Below are 19,204 nucleotides of genomic sequence, written 5' to 3' on the forward strand. Positions count from 1 at the left end.
TTGATCTCGTGGTCCTTCCTGCCAAGGAGGTGCTGGAGGAGACGTGTGACAGTCCAAGAGCAGCCACCACCCCATGGGAAGCAGAGCTGTGCATGCACGGGCTTTCGAGCAAAACCATGATGAAGCATGAATTTTAATGCCACAAATGTGCAGAATTTTGTTCATTTCCAGCACAAGAATTTCACCCGCGGAGCCCAGGATGTGATCAAACCTCGTGTGACTGAACTAGAGGGAATTTAGGGAAAACGCTGAATCTCGATCACCTCAAAACCATCAGCAACTTCATCCAAAACATAACTGATTGAGTATTGTGGCACACCAAATTCACAGTGATGCAGTCTGAAGCATAGGCATAGAAAAGCATGTGCCGATGCCCCAGTGAATACTGTGTTTTAAGCAACACATTTCAGAAGGAGTGCTGGCTCCTGCATGCTGCTCATCATGTCTTACGATGTTTCATTGATCTACAACTTTGACATGTATATTTTCAAGCTGATATTTAACTTCAATGGTCAAAACCAGTATTTGCTGGCTCTCTCCGATTATATGAGCCAGACCAAGATATCACAATGGTAAGTGGGCAGTCTTATCTCCTTTTCCTTCCGTATTTAATCACTAAAGGTGCAGCTAGTAACCAAAGATTTGTGGTCCAGCAGCTAATAACAGCCGGGCACTTGCTAGAGGAGGCAGAGTAAAACGGCCTAATGCGATCTTGCCATGTGGTAATTTTCCAGATAAATGGACAGTTGCTTCAGCAGTTCCACTGTTGAAGGTCAATGATCCATATAATACGGGCAATTACAGAAGTATTTCCATTGCAGACTCTGTGACAAATTTTTAGTGCAAGACAAGAGATAAACTGTAGCAAAGGTACCAAGATGAGGATACTAAACTTGAAACCCTGCACCCCAACTCCTGTCTGCTGGAGCAGCCAACTCTCCCTCCTCCCTGGCTCATCTGATCAAGTGTCCATGCCCATCGTACTTCCCCTATTTCCTCTTATTTTGACATTTCTTAATCCTCTTTTAATACTGAGCCTAAATTACCAACTCATCGCTTTCACGCAGTCTGCTGTTTTCCTGCCTTCTAGTTCAAAGTTAAGCACTTGGCTATTTTATAAAGATTCTCTAGGGCTGAAGAAGAGAAAAAAAGTCAAATAAGGGAAAACTCCTCAGCAATTTGAAAACTTGGACTCCCAGCGGATACATAAACATAACCATTTCTAATTGCATTTCAAAGAAAAGGCAGAAAGCATTCTCAGGGAGTACGTACTGCTGATACACTTACAAACACTACACACAGAGCTAGCTGAAATCATGGCTTACATGCTAACAGTTTATTCATTGGAAAGAAGATTCTGAGCGATACACAGATTGAAATAAATAATTGTTTTGTGTAATGAAGTGTGCACAAGGAAATAACCACTTGTACCGTGGCACAGATTGTTTTAGCGTTACTTGCATCCTCAAAAAGTGCAGACACTTGCTGCGCAGTATTACAACCTGCCACGAAAAATCAATACCAAAATCTCTGAAAATATTTAAGAACATGCCAGAGTCACTCCTCAGCAACACCAACATTTCCAGCTCTGAGCTTGTAAAAGCAAAGAGGTTCTTGCAGTTTCAGCACCTGCTTATAAAACGTCTACATACAACAACAAAATGTAAAATATACAGGTGCCTTCAGTCATCCAAGCACTGTAGAAGTTTATCGTTAAACACATAAGATCCTGAAAGACTTTTGTGATTTCTGATGGGAATACATTAAACCCGTAGTAGTGCTTCCCTTGTGAATTGTACTTCTGTTTCAGTTTCAGTTTACTGCTGCTTTTACCCATCATGTAAGAGACAGACTGCCATTTCATTCCACCAAAATGAACGGGAAACATCAGTAAAGAGCAGCCTTAATGGTGGAGGAATTCATCAGGGACGGACTTTGGAGTTGTTCAAGAACCTATTTCAAAATTTAAGCAGATTTTGCTAAAAAGGAAAGAGAGAAGAAAGACACAGACTTGAAATGCTAGAATTTAACCTTCATGTAGGAAATGAAAAAATGCATTCTGTGCTACCCCAGGCAGAAGCCGTCCCTCCCTTCCCCACGAGCAGGAGCACGAGCCCCGTTTGCAGAAGCCAGGACTAAGAGACAAGCACCATTGCTTATGCAAATGTGTGATTCTGTATGAGATTAATTAGTAGAGGGATGCTTTTGGATATCTTGTGAGGACAATGGTTCATTTATGAAACACCTATCAATAATCCACAGCCACATAAGAGCCGGATGTGTCAGACACCAGCAGATATTGCAGAATTAACTAAAACTTGCATTTCTCAAGGACACCAGTAGGGATGGGGACAGGACAGCCCAAAGGCTGAGCCCCTCATCGGTCCCACCCTCAGGTCCCTCCTGCGCACCAGCACCGGATTTAAACATGCAGGAAAGAGCTCTCCATACAACAGCCCCACTAAGACATGAATGAGTTACCTATCTGTCTTCTGAGAAGCATCACTGTGTGGGGCTCCTGAGGCACTTCTGTAATGTATGGTTAAATATGCGATGTCTAATCTAGCAAAATAAGGAAGCTGCTTATTTGGCAAGTCTGTCATTAGGAGAGTGTTTTGAATAGAATTAATGCCAATGTTTGTAACATTTAAAAAAAAAAATCACTGATCTATTGTTGCTGTGCAGAGCAGCTCCCGCGTGAAAGTCCCACGCGTTTGCTCCAAACTTTTCTGGAAGACACAACCTGGCCGATGACATGGGAAGGATAAGTTTTATTCTCTTTAACCTGAGCTGAGGTTACTAACAGGAACTAAATACATTGCTTTTCCCTATCCTGGGCAGTGGCTCATTGGACGCTATGTACACAGAACAAACTCCTTTCCTAAACCATCCCCCAACCCTGTTTTCCCTTGTAAAAATCATGTAATTGCATGCTATTTCACAAAATTGCATAGAAGTTGACTCTATTATCATTAATTGTCCCCACAGCTTCTTGTAAAATTTTCAAAGTTCCAGCTGGTCACACAGGGTTTAGTTTACAAAAGGGTTGCACATTATTAGATTTTCTGATAAAGTGTGCTCTTTTGTGATTCGGAAAACCGATTCTCCTCCAGACAACTGGCATCCTCTTTGTTATTCACCCCAGAGATACGCCAGCCAAAATGGAGTGCACTCAGATGAAAAAAAGGTATTCCCAATCAGACATGCAGATTAAGCATTACTTATGCAGTGTAAACAAAACATTACCAAAGTTTCAGTGCGCGCTCTCTCCGCGACACATGCGGGCTGAAAGTACATGTTGACAGTTTGGTTGGGGTTTGCTGCCCTTGGTATCACCCAGAGCATGAAAGCTCAACACTGCAGCCACGCACCCAGTGCAATCCCAGGGAAGGTCCTGACTCTGAATCCTGCTCCAGTCATTTTGTCACTTGTCATATTTAACTTCTGATAAATGCCAATTGAGGAAGGCAGAACAGAGAGGATGCAATGGTACCCACACCACTACTACCACCACTACCCCAACCTTCATGCCACCACCTTCCATCTCCCCTCCATCGCACCTCCAAACAACCCAGTGCTGGGAAGGGCTGAGAAGAAACCTAGAGACGCTCTCCAAGAAACAACACAACTTTTCTACCTGTGCCACATCATTGTAGCAGCATGAAAAAGCAAGTGCCACAGCAGCTAACATGACATCCAAGAGAAGAAGCAATAGCGAGGAAGACTGGACCAACGGGAACACCAGAGGGCTGTACTCATCTCCATTCTGCCAAACATAAAGGCCAGACTGAAAAATGTATTGAAACACAGATCGAGCAAATACTCAAATACTCAAAAGTGTGTTTTGAGAACAGGAGCTGGTTCTGTTGATCTATCAATATTGCAATTCTTCTGATTTCTCTATCACCACGACACGTATGTGTCCCTTAACACTAACCTGGGACACAAGAAACAAAAATCCAAGCCCAGAAATGAAGCCGTAATGCAAGTACCTACAGTTTTCTGAAGGAATGACTGCACGTGCAGACAGGGATGATCCAACTGATAGAGTCCTCTCACATCAGAAACACACTTGGGAAGGTCCCACACCAGCAGCTGAACAGGAGCTAAGCTCAGCCGATGGGAAGGGCAATTCCTATGAGAGTAACTGGTCAGAAGAGCCACAGACAGAGGGAGGTGGTAGGTTTAACCTACCAAGCTGCAAAACTAAAAGCAGTGGTTATTTCACAATTATTATTTAACATCAGTGACTGGCTGATAAAAATGGTAGTAAATGGTAAGTTATGCACAAAGAGGGGGAAGGCAGTCCTAACTTTGTATTATAACCATGGTTTCTGACCTATTACCATTTACTAAGAAATCATTGTAATTCTATTAAGAATTCAGTTCAGTAGCAAAAGGAGCACTGAGGATTACAAGGAAGGAAATCTAAATGAAGACAGAAAACACTGCAATTGTGTAGATCCAGGGTGCACCTGCGCATTGAGCGCCACCGGCAACTCCAGTTCCCTCCAGTCTCAAAGTGAATATAAAAAAGCCAGAAAAAAGTACAAAAATGGTAAAAACAGAAGAACTTTCATGGTTAGAGCAATTCAACAAGTTCAGGGGATGTTTCTTCAGGATGGAGAATATGTCAAGCATGAACAAATTCAACAAATCCATTTGGGGCTAGCACCCTCAGAAACTTCCCAACTTAATCACTGCAAACACCTCGGGTCTCGTACAAGTACCAGGATACTTATCCACAGCAACAGAAGAGTTTAAGGGTGAAAACTATATGTGAGCCACTTTTTCCATCTGCCAAGAGGGTAACACTGTCAAAGGCACAAGCATTTACTGGTGCCTAAATTTACAGAACCGCAGTTGTTCCTGGGGATGCTAATAAATAATCCAAATCTCCTCATCTCCTGCTGCCCGTTTTCCCCTCAGTTTGTAGTATGCAAAACAGAAAAATATTATCATCCTTATAGCATCCTTCTTGAAAGGCATGCATTTCAAATATCATAAAGAAGTATTGTCATAATGAGGTTAATGACAATAGGGTTTCCAATATCAAAGAGCCAACATGCAGCTGCTTTATAGTATGGAGTGATATAGCACAGAGCTCCATCATGAAAGTAGAGAGTTTTTGGGTTACGCATTTTAATGAGTTTGTAATAAGCAAACTACTACGGAAGTGGTAATTTGCATTTCACAGCACTATTTAGATAGAATACTTTGTTAACACTCACTACATAGAAGCAGGAAAATTAGCCCAACTTCATAAGGATTTAGAGTCTGAACATGCACAGGCCATTGCGCAGAAGATTATATGCTTTCAGAGCCGAAAGAAAAGTATTTGGTAATACACATGGGAAGAGAAAACCGAGGAGAGGAATGCAATACCTGTGCCTTTTTTGACCTATAGAATAAGTAGAAATAATGGCTGTGTGTTTCGTGTTGCATATGCCTCATTTGATGTCTCAATTTGCACCTTGTAGTAGTGAAGCACGTCAATGTTTCTTTTGAAAGAAAGATCTTCAATACTGAGTGCAAACTAATTCTGCAATAGCTGCGTATCAGCATGTGTAAAGGCTTGTTTTGTGCCCTAAACCTGGCAGCCACCACCGATGCTGCTCAGCTCTGCTGCCTCAGACACTTGACTCCTTCCCCATCTCTTGCAGCATGAATCCAGCCTAGAAGATAAAAACGTCTGAGGTACGTGGCGTGCATATAGCACCATGCACCCTGTGCTCCGTAGAGCACTGCACTGCACTCATTACAGCTCATTCGATAAAGAGATGTACCTTAAGAACAATGCATTCATCTATTAATGTTCCTTATGGGAGACATAATCAGCTTCATTAGAAGTCATTATTATGGTAAAACCCTGGAAAAAACATCATGTACAAGGAGGCAGCATGATCAATTAAAAACCTAGAATATGTGACTAATATTGACAGATGTTTACAGGAATCGCCGCAGGAGGTCAGGCGCTCCAGCAGGGTGGCAGCTCCTGCGGGCACAGCCCACCCCGCACCCTTCCTGGGGGCCGGCCAGACCCACTGCAGAGCCAGACACAGCAAGGAGGGCACTTGCATTCACTAGAAGAAAGCAACACAAAATATGGGTGCAACCACCAGACTGCCACAGAACACGTCCACAAACACCCCACCACAGCAGGAGGTGCTGCGCTGTGCCCTGGGGCAGCCCCCCATCCATGCACCCTAGCTCCCACAATTCCAGTCTGCGCAGAGTTTTCACAGCAAACTGTGCAGAAAATACTGTCTGGAGCCAAAAAATTTTACCATTTGAAGTTGAAAGCTACTAAACTTTCTGAACTGACAATCATTATTTTGTTGTGGGGTTTGGAGTTTTTTTGCTTACTCAGAAAGCTCCTATCACTAACCGACAGTGTTTTTCACTGTCTTACCAGCTCCAATTTCTTATTAAAGAGCACAGAGCAGGCAGCTTGGGGTAGATGTATCTTTCCCAGGTCACAAAACTTTTACCAGTAAAGACTACACCAGCTCTGCCATCTGCCAGCAGAGATACCCAAGAGAGCAAAAGCAGCAATGGGGGAAGCCCCCTTGTAAGGCCCCTACAAAGCCCCAGCACCAGGGCAGGGTACAGCTCAAGTTGATGCCAGCAGCCCCTTGCAGGGTGCAGGATGCCTTTGGGTTGATGCCTTTACGATTTAGAGCAGTTTGCAGGCAGTGCTCCATGTCAAACGCGAGGCCAAGCTCTGGTGGCACCATCGCCTTTCCCGAGGCTGAGCATCCTCGCCCATAAGGCCCAGGAAATTACAGCTTGTGCTTGGCGAGATGTTATTTTTAAGCCTTAACAAACACGGGCTTGATCTTCTTAAGCAGTTTGGATCTGCTCTGCCATACACATTCACAGCTCAACAGCTGACTCGGTTTTGGATACATATCTGGCGCAATGAAACAAGAATGGGCTCAGGCAGGAATTCAGCTTGTGGTAGCCACTAAAAGCTTTTTCCATTGCATATATCAGTGTAAAAGTTGAGAGCTGTTATTCGACAAGACTAATACATCAGTTGCTGTGAAGTCAAGAGCATTGATTTCAGTGGGACTGGGGTTTCACTCAGTTGCAAATAGTTGTTCCAGTAAGAGCTGGGTAACAGGGAGCGCTCTGGGACTGCAGAAGCCGACGGCTCCCAGGGAAGGCTTTCCCATGAGGAACCCAGTGGTGCCAAGACTACAGGGACCAGGGAGAAGGTACTGAAGTGTTGCTAATTTTTAAACGTAATCTTTGACCTCCCAGGAATTTTCCCCACAAGCTCACATCTAGGAAAAAGGCATAGGAACCACATAGATCTCCTCAGCACCCAGAAGTTTAACAAACACCTACAGCTGGAAGAAAGGGCTATTAAAATGCATTCACTTGTAGCAGCTATTAATTGATAATTTATTACTTAAGCAGAAATAAGGAAAACGAAGTACAGTAATATGTAGTCTTCAGAAGGAAGAGAGTGAAAAGGAAGCAGGGTCCAACGAGAGGCTCTGCAGCCAAGGGACAGCTGTAGGATCAGACCATCCTCTGACGCTGCACTGAGACCCAGCTCCGCTTCCTACCGGCAAATCTTAATTTCTCCATAACAACCCTGCACCCACACCAACACTCACAAGTGTGCAATGCAAGCCCACCCTGCCATGCACGGGTCCTGCTCAGCTCTGGGGCTGGCGGCTGCTGCTACCACCCCAAGCAGCTCTCAACCTCCTACTCAGCAGCCGTGGTGCAGCAGAAGGCTCCAGTTGTCATTAAGCCTTCACAGAGCCGTTAGCTACATGATCAAATAAAGAGATACAGTAATTTACAGCAGTAAGCTATAATCTCTTTTAAATAAAGAATTATTGCTTCCTCCTTCAGCAAGGACTTCAGTGCACTGGGCTGGCTCTTCCTTGAAGCACTGCGATATCTCACTTGGGACTAAGCAGAAACATGTAAAAAGCAGAGGGTACATTCAAGAAAATGCTCGAGGAAGGGACAGTGCACCCGGGCATGTTGTGCAGACGTTCACCGCAGAGCACAGTGCAGTTTCTTCTGCCTTAAAACTCTTTTTTCTGTAAATTACATCACAACCTGGTGGGATCTTTGCTGTTGCAAAACATCCACTGAGTTCAGCAAGTCCTAGTGCGGCTGCACCTGTAAAACAGTGTGGGGAAGACTGACATTTGCAATCACTGGAAAAATAGTAATGAAAGTCAGAAAAGGCGGAATACCAGCCACACTACATGCTGAGAAGCTCCTGATGGCAAGCTGGAAACATAACCTTTGCAGCTTTGTCTCCAGCCTACTATGTGTGGGTATTTTCTGTCACTGCTGCATTTTGTCCAGGGCCAGTCATGAACGCGAGGCAGCTGTGCTCGGCAGATCTGAGGGAGCACTCGCTAAGCCCACTGTCCACACAGGTTTAAAAATAGTCCAAGAGAACAACTGTTCCCTGCACCACCGGGGCAGGGGAAAGGAGGGGGGAGAGCCATGCAAGAGCAAGGCTTTTCTCCTAGTCAGCTAGAATAGTCATGACTCACGTGTTTGCTGTACATCCAACATCTCAGCTGTATGGCATTTGAAAAGGACAGAAATAAGGCAAACACTTGCTGGTACAACCCTTGATGCTGGGAGCAAGCCCTGCCTGGCACGTACACAGGCTATAGCCTCTGTCCCCAGCAGCATTTCTAGCCCTGGAGCCAGTAGCTCAATTAAAGAAGTTTAAAACATTTCTCTGAAGAGTTTTAGAGATGAAGCCCCACGAACCACCTTACAAAAAAATAACCAGTAGATGGCAGGCCTGCAAAGCCTGATAAGATCATACAAGTTCATTTTACTCCAGTAAGAAGAGACAGAATGATATTTTAAAGACAAATGTTTTTATACTTTAACTACCCTAACAGGATCTATTAGTACATCTGTAGAGATATTTTAAAGAGTTATGGCTACAGGATTACAATTAGTACACTAAACAACCCAGATCAGGAAGATCCATTCAAGTCAAAGCTGTTTTTCAAAACCAAATAAAGTAAAGCATCTAATAAAGCACAGATAATTTCTCTGCAGCAATATCCAGCTCATTTTAGGCATCAGCCAAGTCAATTTAGGACTATTGCCATCAACATGTTTGTTAGATAGTAAAGACATATCAGAAGCACAAGCATGTACCAGTGCCTGCTTCCAGCCCCCACAGAAAATATCCTATTTCTTCCTTTCATTAGTTTTTCCAAGATGATAAATTCTACACCTTGCCCAAATCAGTCATGCACCACCTTCACAGTTATGCACCATGCAGTATGGAGCCCACCATAATGCTCACAATACAAAATACCATTTTTAAACATATCAGGAATTTACAAATATCAGCTTACATGAGGAATAATGAGAGCTACTCACTCTCGGTGGAGCAAACCCAGTGCCGAACAGCACCAGGCAATGCTCCTGTGTGTAAGGGAGCAGCCAGGGAGGGACTCATCCCACATCAGCTGTGGCCTGAGGACACACATGGACACTTCTCTCTAGGATTTCTCTTGAATGTTTCCGGACAGGACTTCCTTCCACAGGCAGCTTTGCTCAGTGTACTTTTACATTTGCCTGATTTTAAGAGCTTCATGGAAATCTTATTTTGAATTTAATGGCATTTATAATGCTACTTTTAAGTCAATACAGTTGATTTTTGTATAATGCATTTCGTCTTAGCACAGTGATTTATTTTACTTTACTATTGCTAACTTCTGAGTCAATGCAGCTCCTTCCCTCTATTTCCCAGCACACCCAAAGGATCTGCAGGAGGTGTTTGCTCGTGAGAGCTTGGCCAGGGCTGGTGGTGGAGGCTGTGACACCAGCGGTGTCCCAGGCTGCTGTCGATTGAAGTAGCTTGAGTTATCTGCACTCCTAAGCACTGCCAGAAGATACGCATAATGGGTAGTTTGGTTTTCTTACAATGCCCAGAAAAGATATTTCTTGACTTTGGCCTCATCACCATGAAATTACAGCCCTAAGATTACATCCCTGAGGCATTCCAGCTATAACGAGCAGATACTGATCTGCATTTGCGGACACAGACTAGAACAAAACCATTAAAAGCGCTGTCATTAGATGGTCAGCTCCAAAGTGTTTGAGATGCTCTCCCTATAGCATGGCTCCAGGCATGGGCTCCTACAAACGAGCCTTGCTAAGAAACTTTTCCCCCCCTTTTTTGCACTGAAGAGGAAAAATGTAGCAGCAATTTGCTTTCTGATTTCCCTGCTCCACTTGCCTTTTTGTGTGCATTAGTCCACATTTAACCTCTAGATTTGGGCAATCTTTAAGTTTCTGCAATGGGTAAGAGCAATGGCACAGGTGGGGTTTTACCCCCCTTCCTGCAGGGCCTCTTCAGGAGGGCTGGCTGTGGACAGCAGGTGTGCTCCGCACCATGGGGCCAAGCCAGAACCAGCCATTCAGAAATCCTCACCTGGCTTTCTAGAAACCCCCTCGCAGCTTTGTATCATCCTCAAAGTAGTAACTTGGAGCAAATTAATTAAAACATGGTACATTATTGTACACACATGGGCTAATTTCCTTAAAGTAGGCAACATAAGCCTACACGTGGTCTCACTGTGCAGTATTAGTGCTGGGCAAGAGACTTTTGATGCTCTAATACTCTCAGGCACTCACATCAAGCTGTCCACATCAACTGCTGCATGAACCCACAGGTGCTCTGCATGGTGAGGCACCCACTGCTCCCAAAAGAAGGGTGTCCCCCACCCCTGAGCACGCAAAGGTTCAGGCTGCCCTTTGTAAGGGAATGGCTGAACTGTCACCAGCTTCAGGGAGGGGATTTCACCACAAGGCCAGTGCATTTAAGCCATTCTGCCAAATTACACCCCCCAAAACAAATTAAAAAATGAGAGCCCCTGCACACATGCAGTATCCCAAAGCTTAGAGATTACTGTGCTCTTAAAACGTCTGAGGTTGCTGCTCCAATGCTTCCTCAGTTTACTTACCATGAGGAATGCAACAGACCCCCTCATCCCAACAGAACAAGCAAACTCTTCTTGCCACCAGGACTGGATCACTCACACACACCCTCTTGTGTGCAAGGGAGAAACCACCACCAAGAGCAACCCTTGGCAGGTGCAATCCTAAAGGGCCCTAAGCATGTGGGAGCCACCCAATAAATCCTTGCTGGGATTATCACACCCACCTGAGGAAACCCTTCTTTTCCCGATGAAGTGATCAGCAGCACCTAGCACAGCATGTGCAGCTCCAGCTGCCTCTGCCCTGCCTCACTGGGCAGTGAAGGAAACCAAATCTCCGGTTATTTCTTACCCAATCTACCCCTCCACACCTGAGCAGGGCATGAGTTTTGGGGGAGCTCCATGAGTGCTGCAGAGCTGGTGACAGGTCGCCCCTACGCATGATGCCAGCGCCGCAGCTGGGGAGCTCCTCCAGGACTGGCCATACACCACTGGAGTTCACTGAATCTACAGACCAAAATCTCACCCAGCGATGGAGGAATTACTTACCCAGCTCGCTTCTACAGATCCCAAATAAAGGACCATTCTGCATGCACAAAACACCCACACTGCACTGCTGGAGTGACCCTGGTGCTGCTGGAAATGCACTGGCCCCAGTGCATATGCTGGTACAGATGATCCACAGGTACGCAGTGACACCATCGTGCCCGGGGCTCACGGTGCACACATGGCCAACCTTGCACAGCCCCTCCAAAACACACCCAGCACACCGAACTCACCCACCATTATAGATACGCTCACTTTTATCTGAGAAATCCCAGAGGGAAATATAGAAGTGCAATACTGGATGGAACCACTGGAGCCACCACGTCGGGTTGCCCACAATCCCAGGCAACGAAATAATTGAGGTCTCATTTAAAAGATTCCCAGGACATCTCTGCAGTGTGCTGCTGTAGACCATAGACCCACCCCCATGCCCTCTACAGCAAACTCCAGCCCAGTGAGAAAGAAGTGACCCGAGAACTGTGTTTTGCTGCGGGCATTAGAGTCTGAGCAGAGCATCAGCACCGCAGCTCCCTGCCCCCTGTGCCAGGGACGCGCTCAGTGAAGTCCAGCTGGGCTGATGGCTCATGGAAGAGGGGACACAGGAGGTCAGGAGCTCTGGGTCCCAGCCTTGTGCTCGGCGCACTGAAGGGGCGCATGCGGAGTCGTTTTAAACTAATAAATATTAGCACTTACAGTAATTTAAACTTTCAGATTGAATCATTGTTCCTTACAAGCTGGGACGTCATCTGTCCAAGCTCAGCCCGGCACCATCGGAGTTCACAGCAAGCAGCGAGCAGGACAGTTAATGTGCAGGGAGGCTCCGCACAGCACAGCTGTGGACAGAGTGGAGGTCAAAGCCCCAGATTTGGCCCCATTCATCAGCTGGTGCAACTGTTGATCACAACCACTTCATTGCATCATGGTTTCAGCCACGTGCAGCCATTGCCTGGGCTGCTCAGGCGTCTGGCAGCTTGTCTGGTTTGTGCTCAGATCCAAACGCTGTGATGAATTCACCGAGCAGCAAATGCCACTGCCCGGGGCAGTCAGAAGCACAAGGTCCAGGGCCTAACAGTGAAGGTTTGGTTCATTTGTATAGAAAATAAGGAGAAAATCGCATTGGTAAGAGTAATTAATCATTGGAAAAAGCTTACCAAGAGTTGTTGTGCATTCTCTATTACCCACCTTTTTTTTTTAATCAATATTATATGTTGTGTCCATATTCAAAGAGGACTTCAGTGAAGCCCTGCAAGCTGTTTTATTCCAGGGATCGGGTCTGATGGGCTCAACGATTCATAGAAGATCGCTGAAGCAGTCACGAGGCCTCTGGAAATCGCAGCTCCCAGGATTTAAGCATTAAAAGGAAGTGTGCTGTTATGTGTAACAAGTGATTATATGGCACTTAAACAGGAAATCAGATGCTTCTTATACTGCAGTATGTTAGGAAAAGAAACATGGTAATGGGCGAGGTGAGAGGTGGTTAATACTATAATGTTTCCCTGTACGCTACTGGTGGAACCATTCTGGAATATTGCATACAATTCGTAGCATATACATACACGAAAATGTCTCTGAAATATATAACGCTTGCTGAAATGTTGCATGAGGGAGTAAAAGATCACTGTCTGCTACTGTCTGAAAGATGATAAATACCAAGCAAGGCGGCGGCTTTTTTCAGATGATCAAACTTGACATAATTGTGAATAGCGGGATTAGCACGAGATTCAGCACTTTACTCAGATTTACAGATGCTACAACCATCTGATTACAAAAGCCTCTCAGCTTTCAATTGAAATAAATATATAATTACTAGGCCTTCCTGAATATTTAGGTTAGTTTGAAAATACAAGCTGTAAAGGAGAAATACCACAGGACAGATAAGGAACATCTTGCAAGTCATATTTTTTGTCCCTTTATTTTGAGTATCTGAGCTTGTCAAAGAAAGTTTTAAGATGCTAAAAAAAACAATTAACCTAAGAAATGTGTGCTGCGGAGCTGTGTCTCAGGGGAAGCTGTCGAACCCCCTTGCCTGGATCACCTGAACCCGAGTTGGACAAACCACTGGGCTTCAGTCTGACGTGGCAATCTGGCACTGGCAAAGGCTCTCAAAGTAATAAAATAAAATAAGATTTTTTTCCCTTCCATTTCTATTATTCTTTTGCTAATTTGAATTTATCAAGTTAAAGAAAATTGAAAAACACCACACAGCCACATGTGAGGTGTCGGTACCTTTCTCAGGAAGGGATGCTGATGCTGAAGCTGATGCTGATGCTGCCTCGCACCCCATCCCTGTGCTGGACCCCCCACCGCAGCTGTGGGTGAGCTGGGGTGCTGGGAGCAGCAGGGCCCAAGGCTGAGAGAGAAATGCAGAGTCTCCTCTCAAAAGATATGTTTAATTGAAGCAGTGTGAGGGCAGTTGTAAAACCTGACAGGTTTACATCCACATTATAAAGACAGAACAGAAGAGTTCTTCACCTACTCTAATCAATTTTTCCCTTTTTTGTGCATTAAGAGTTCTAGATAAATTGTATTGCAGTGTTTTAAATTGCTGAACAGCTTCAGGTGAACTTTACAGGTATCAGCTGGCATCTATAAACTGTCCAAGAGTCCTATAAAAGACTGTGAAACAAGAGCAAAATTAGGAGATAAATTTATCACTTAAAAAAAAAGAAGCTAGGGAAGCATATTTTCAGTGTTACTTTTTAACAGAACGCTGGAATGGAGAATTGCAGGTAGCAAAGACTTTCTGACTCTGCTAATAGTCAAGGTGCACTAATGAATTAATTTAATTATCCCCCAAATTCTTGCTTTCTCAGATCCATGATGTCATGATGGCCAGCTTCAGTTCTGTGCTGATACACTAGAACAGGGCATAAGGCGTTTTGAAAAACACGTATCTTACTTCACGTCTAAATTTCACAGCTATTATGCTAAAATAAAAGCAATAAATAACAAATAAGCTCTTACCTATATCTTCTATAATTTCTATTAATAAAAAAGTGGTTAAACATTTGTGCCTTATAAAAATTGAGCATCTGATTGTGAAGTAAATTCAATCAGCAAAACACAACTTTTACCAGTAATGCAACAGAAATAAGCAGATTGTAGATATAATTCCACCCAAAACAAAGCAGACAAATAAAAATGCACTAAAATCTATTATTTAGTGGGTTCAAAACATACCTAGGCAGGTCTACGAGGTGTTGACACCTGGGACCAGTCATTTTACCTTAAAAGAAACGAAGGCCTGCATCATTTTTAAACTCATTTCCTGCTTTATTTGCTGTTTGTGTTCAGCCAAAGTTCATTTTTCACAAAGCTGCTTAAACAGGAATACCATCCATTTGCATCATTTATGCTATAAAAATACATAATCTGAACAGAAACAAATAGCCATTAGAATAGTAAGATATGCCCAGGCGCGCTTTCTGCTTTGGGTTTCTGGCTGCAAAACGCAATCCCTGATCTGCCGTGAATTCGAGCCTAGCACATTCTCCTAGCAGGGGAAGCGATGAGATGCCTAAGCTTCGGGATGTCCCAGCCCCGACAAGACCCATCACTGGGATGCAGGGCACAGAGGGTGAATAGGAGCAAGGGGAAGAAACGGGGGTTTTTTTTGCCGGTCCCATCATTTCCAAGTTAGCTTTTGGTGGGCACAGTTAGCATATAAACTCGCTAGCTCAGGGGTCCCGAAAGCCTTCTCCAGTTTCCCTTCTCGTCCCAAGAGACCACGAACAATTCTCCCTCACAGGCACATCCCAGTGTCCCGTTGGATATCAAGCTACCATTGGCTGCAAGACAGCATCTTGTATACATGATTACTGAGAAATATTTGCGATATTTTTACCTTGTAATTTCTTCTTCACATATTTCATGTGCGACTCGGAATGTGAGCCGAGTTACTCAACTAAGATCAGGTTTGGAAGTAACCGCTTTATGTTTGTTATTCGTGTCCTTTGCTAGGACAAGAACTCAGTAAGTGCACATAATTGAAGCAGATAACTCCAACTTACTCTCCCTGCGAGTGTATTGCCATGCATATACATCTTGATTAGATCATTTTCCTTTTAAAAAAGAAGCATTTTTGTATTGTGGTGTCTAAGACAATTTCCAGCAGAGTCTGCTGGTGGAGTTCTCTGCTAGCAATGTTTAGATTCAATATTCTCCTTGCTGCTGTTTATTTTTTTATAATGCTCACGTTTTCCTCCCTCATTCCACCTGTCTCCATCAGCAGGTCGCAACACTTTTGCACTAGCAAACAGGCCTGGAGGCAAACGTTCCCTGTCGCTGCTATTGTTTGTTTGAATTCCTGATACACGGCAAGAAGCGGCTGCATTTTCTGCATGCCTGACAGGCCTCTCTGGCTGTTGGTGAAGTTGCTGTGATTTTGGTTGGCGTGGTCCCCAGTGAGTGGTGCTGCCACGTTTTCGCTTGAACTCATGGCCACGCGATAGGTGACCTCCCACCCCACGACCCCACTTCCAGGAGGTCTCTGAGCTGGGGGATTTGAGGCGGTGCACAAAGACAGTTGCTTAAGGAAGGGGCCACCGCTTCAGTCAATGTCCTCTTACATCCCTGACACTTCCCACTAAAGTATTTAACCTCCAGCACTAGAAGAGATGACATTACTTTTTTTTATGGTTTGGAGACTATGACCTTTTCTATCACCGTACTTTACTCACTTCCCTTTCTGCGTGAAAAAATAACTGAAAGAGGTTTCAGCACATAAGGAAAATGATTCTGTGATTACTAAAAACAGAGAGTCTTTATACAAGGTTTTTAAAAATCAGTCATGAGCTGAAAGTAATCCCCCTTTAAAGGAATGACTTCACTAATGCACTGGGTCTTGTATAAAGGGCTGTTGGGTCATATCCGAAATGCGTTTTCATAAAGTCACTCAAAGGTGCGCCTTGCATTTGCATCCTTATGCTGGCAGCATATTGAATCTTTGCACGGAGGAAAAGTGAAGCGGGACTTACTCTGAGGTGTAGGTGCATGTGGATCAGGACCGTGCACTTGCAATCGCAGTCACTTCACTGGGAACCTTATTGCTGACGTAGCACAGGGGAACTTTGGTGCCCGAGTTCAGCCTCCCACGTACAAGGTGGGTTTAGTGAGCTGCAAGTGTTTAATAGTGTCTTTTATACATGTTGAGACATGGTTGCAGTACGTCCACTTGAAAAAAAGCTGCAGATGTGTGCTGCCGTGAGGAATACCCTGATTTGGGAGCAGACAAGATGCCCCAGGCTGATGGAAGAGTGAAACTGCAAAGGTAACATGCTTATACCATAGGGAAACATCACCACTGGCTTCTGTAGCATCCCCGCAGAGCTGGAGTCGGGAGTTTCACCGCCTCGGCGCTGAAAGGAGCCATTCGAACACACTGAAGGCTGGAGGTAAGATTAAAGAAGGAGGAATGAAAACTGCTGATAGAGAGTGCAGTGCACTAGAAAGTGAGCTAAGAATAAAGAGATGAGGAGCACCAAGATGTTGTCACAGTTCTTAATAACTTAAGTAGCTGCCGTTAGACAGCAGTCCCAGAGCACTGTAATTTAATCTAGGAGTGAAAGATGCCAAGAATACATACGGTGTCAAAATAAAAGGGACCGCTGCTAGCCTGCGAACAGCCCTCTGACTCCAGTGAGGCTGCATCACATCCAGGTGGTCCAAAGCATTTAGAAAGAATATGATTTCAGTGTTTTAAATACCTGATGCTATTCAGTCATCTACTAGTTTGTATGCATGCTGTTAATTTAAAAGGCTGGAGCATAATCAAGCTTTCTTTTCTGAAGAGCACAATGAGCATGTGAAAAATATATGATCTTTTTAAATTTTAAAAAGTGGATTGGTAATGTTCCTCGCAACAGAAGGAGAGTGGCACAATTAATTTTCAAGCCTTATGCACCACACAGCTCTTCTGTGGGCCGTAACAAAAGGCGGTGCTTTGTACAGGGGTTTGAAGGTGAAGGTTTGAGGGAGAGCACATGCCAGCCCCGCATCGTCTGCGCGGACAGACTGCCTGCCTTGGGAACAGCGTGGGGCTGTCGAGGAATCTGCTTTATAAATATTTTGTGAATACCTATCTATCTTAATAAGACTAGCTCAGCCTCCGTGCAAAAAGTAGTTACTGTATAATGAAAGCAAATTCACTCTTATTTTTCAACAGAATGTTTCTTGGTTTACGGCGAGGTGTTGGGTTGGGCAGAATCAGCAGGGCTCAGGCCTGGAACAACCAGCTCTCCCCGTGTCTCTGCCTCCTGATTTCATCCATGCTGACTTCACAAAGCCCACAGAGTCCTTTTTTTCTTTCCAGTCAGGAACACTTTTAAAATTTGTGTATTTTTCACAGTCTTCCAGGCATCAGATGTATAAATTTCCCTTGAATAAACCCCCATGAACTGAATTTTACCAACCCATGCAATCAGTATGTTGTAAAACAATTAACGTCCCGATCCTCCAGTTACCCCTGTGGGACTTCCTAAGGCCACAGTCAGGTGAGTCCTGCTGGGGCACCAGATCTCAGATCCACCATCCAAGCCCCAGGCCAGGCATGAAAAACCTTCCATGAAACACTAAGCCGAAGCACCTCCACTGACTGTACCTGTAGCAGGAACGCATCAGGACACCAGAGAGCAGGACCAGAGTTGTGCTGTGGTCTAAACCCAACTTTAAACACCTCCAGCATATCTGGACAGCTGTTTCCCAAGCGCTCACACTGGTGTAAGCAGCAGCCGAGCTTTTCCGTGGGCAAACGGAGCAGCAACAACCCCGTAAAGTCCCCCTGCCCAGGACAAGCTGAAAGCTCTGCGATGGACACCGGTGCGAGGGGTAGCGTTGGCCACAGCCACCATACCTGCACCCACCCCAGACATGAGTCTAATGTCCTCCAAACCAACACAGACCGGCTCCTGCTCAGCCGCCTGCAGCCTCTCTCCTCTCCCAACTGCTAAAAGTGATCATTCCATGCGAATTAAAACCAAACCAGAAAGTAGCTGCTGTCAGAACAAACCTAAAGGTGAATGTTACTTGAATTTATAACCCAGGTCAACACGGATAGGCTTATTTTTTATAAATGTGGCTCCATTCCTAAACCGTGGCTTCATTTCACTGCAGGAATCTGCCTGACTTGGAAACTGCTACTTTTTTTCTAAATAATACCTTCAAATCTCGTAACTGCACATCACTTACAAAGATGCTGGATCACTAGAAAGTAGCCGCCGTAGCAGAGAGCTTGCTAAATATCACAGCAGTTATCCCCTCCTCGAAGATTAACCAATACTGCAAGAGTTCCTGTACTAAACTGGGAGAGGGAGGAGAAGAGCAGGAATAAACAAAATAAAATTTCTTCTAGCCAGTAGCATTCTTTGTACGCTGTATTGCCAGTACAACCACAGGCGTCCCAAAAATCAAAGACTAATGTAGCTAAGAAGTTCTTGAAACCTAGTACCTGCCAACATCGCATCCAACATGACAAAGGAATGCGAGTTGTAAGCATCAATTCAAGCTGGAGTGGGTAAATTAAATCCATTTAAATAGTTTTAAAAGATGTGACCAGCGTCTCTCCAGCAATTTCTCTCCTGCGTGTGACCGAAAGTTAGGAGTGGGAAGTTCACACGCGAAACACCACCGGAGGCTGCCGCCCCGCCGGACAAACTGTTGCATTTCTAAAGCGTTTTGCTCTGAGAATCGATCACCTCTCGCCTCCCGCC

At 44.7% G+C, this 19,204-nt stretch overlaps 1 protein-coding gene across 1 annotated transcript in view; it reads left to right on the plus strand.

Annotated features, from left to right (window-relative positions):
• The first annotated feature begins 441 nt into the window (after positions 1-441).
• EBF3 (early B-cell factor 3) overlaps positions 442-19,204 on the plus strand; it is a 149,539-nt gene continuing 130,776 nt past the window's right edge. The window contains exon 1 of the mRNA XM_009326010.1: positions 442-572. Within this exon, the coding sequence (XP_009324285.1) occupies positions 442-572 (131 nt within the window). The remainder of the gene's footprint in view (positions 573-19,204) is intronic.

Source organism: Pygoscelis adeliae, unplaced genomic scaffold, assembly GCF_000699105.1.
Source record: "Pygoscelis adeliae isolate BGI_AS28 unplaced genomic scaffold, ASM69910v1 Scaffold4, whole genome shotgun sequence".
Lineage (NCBI taxonomy): Eukaryota > Metazoa > Chordata > Aves > Sphenisciformes > Spheniscidae > Pygoscelis > Pygoscelis adeliae.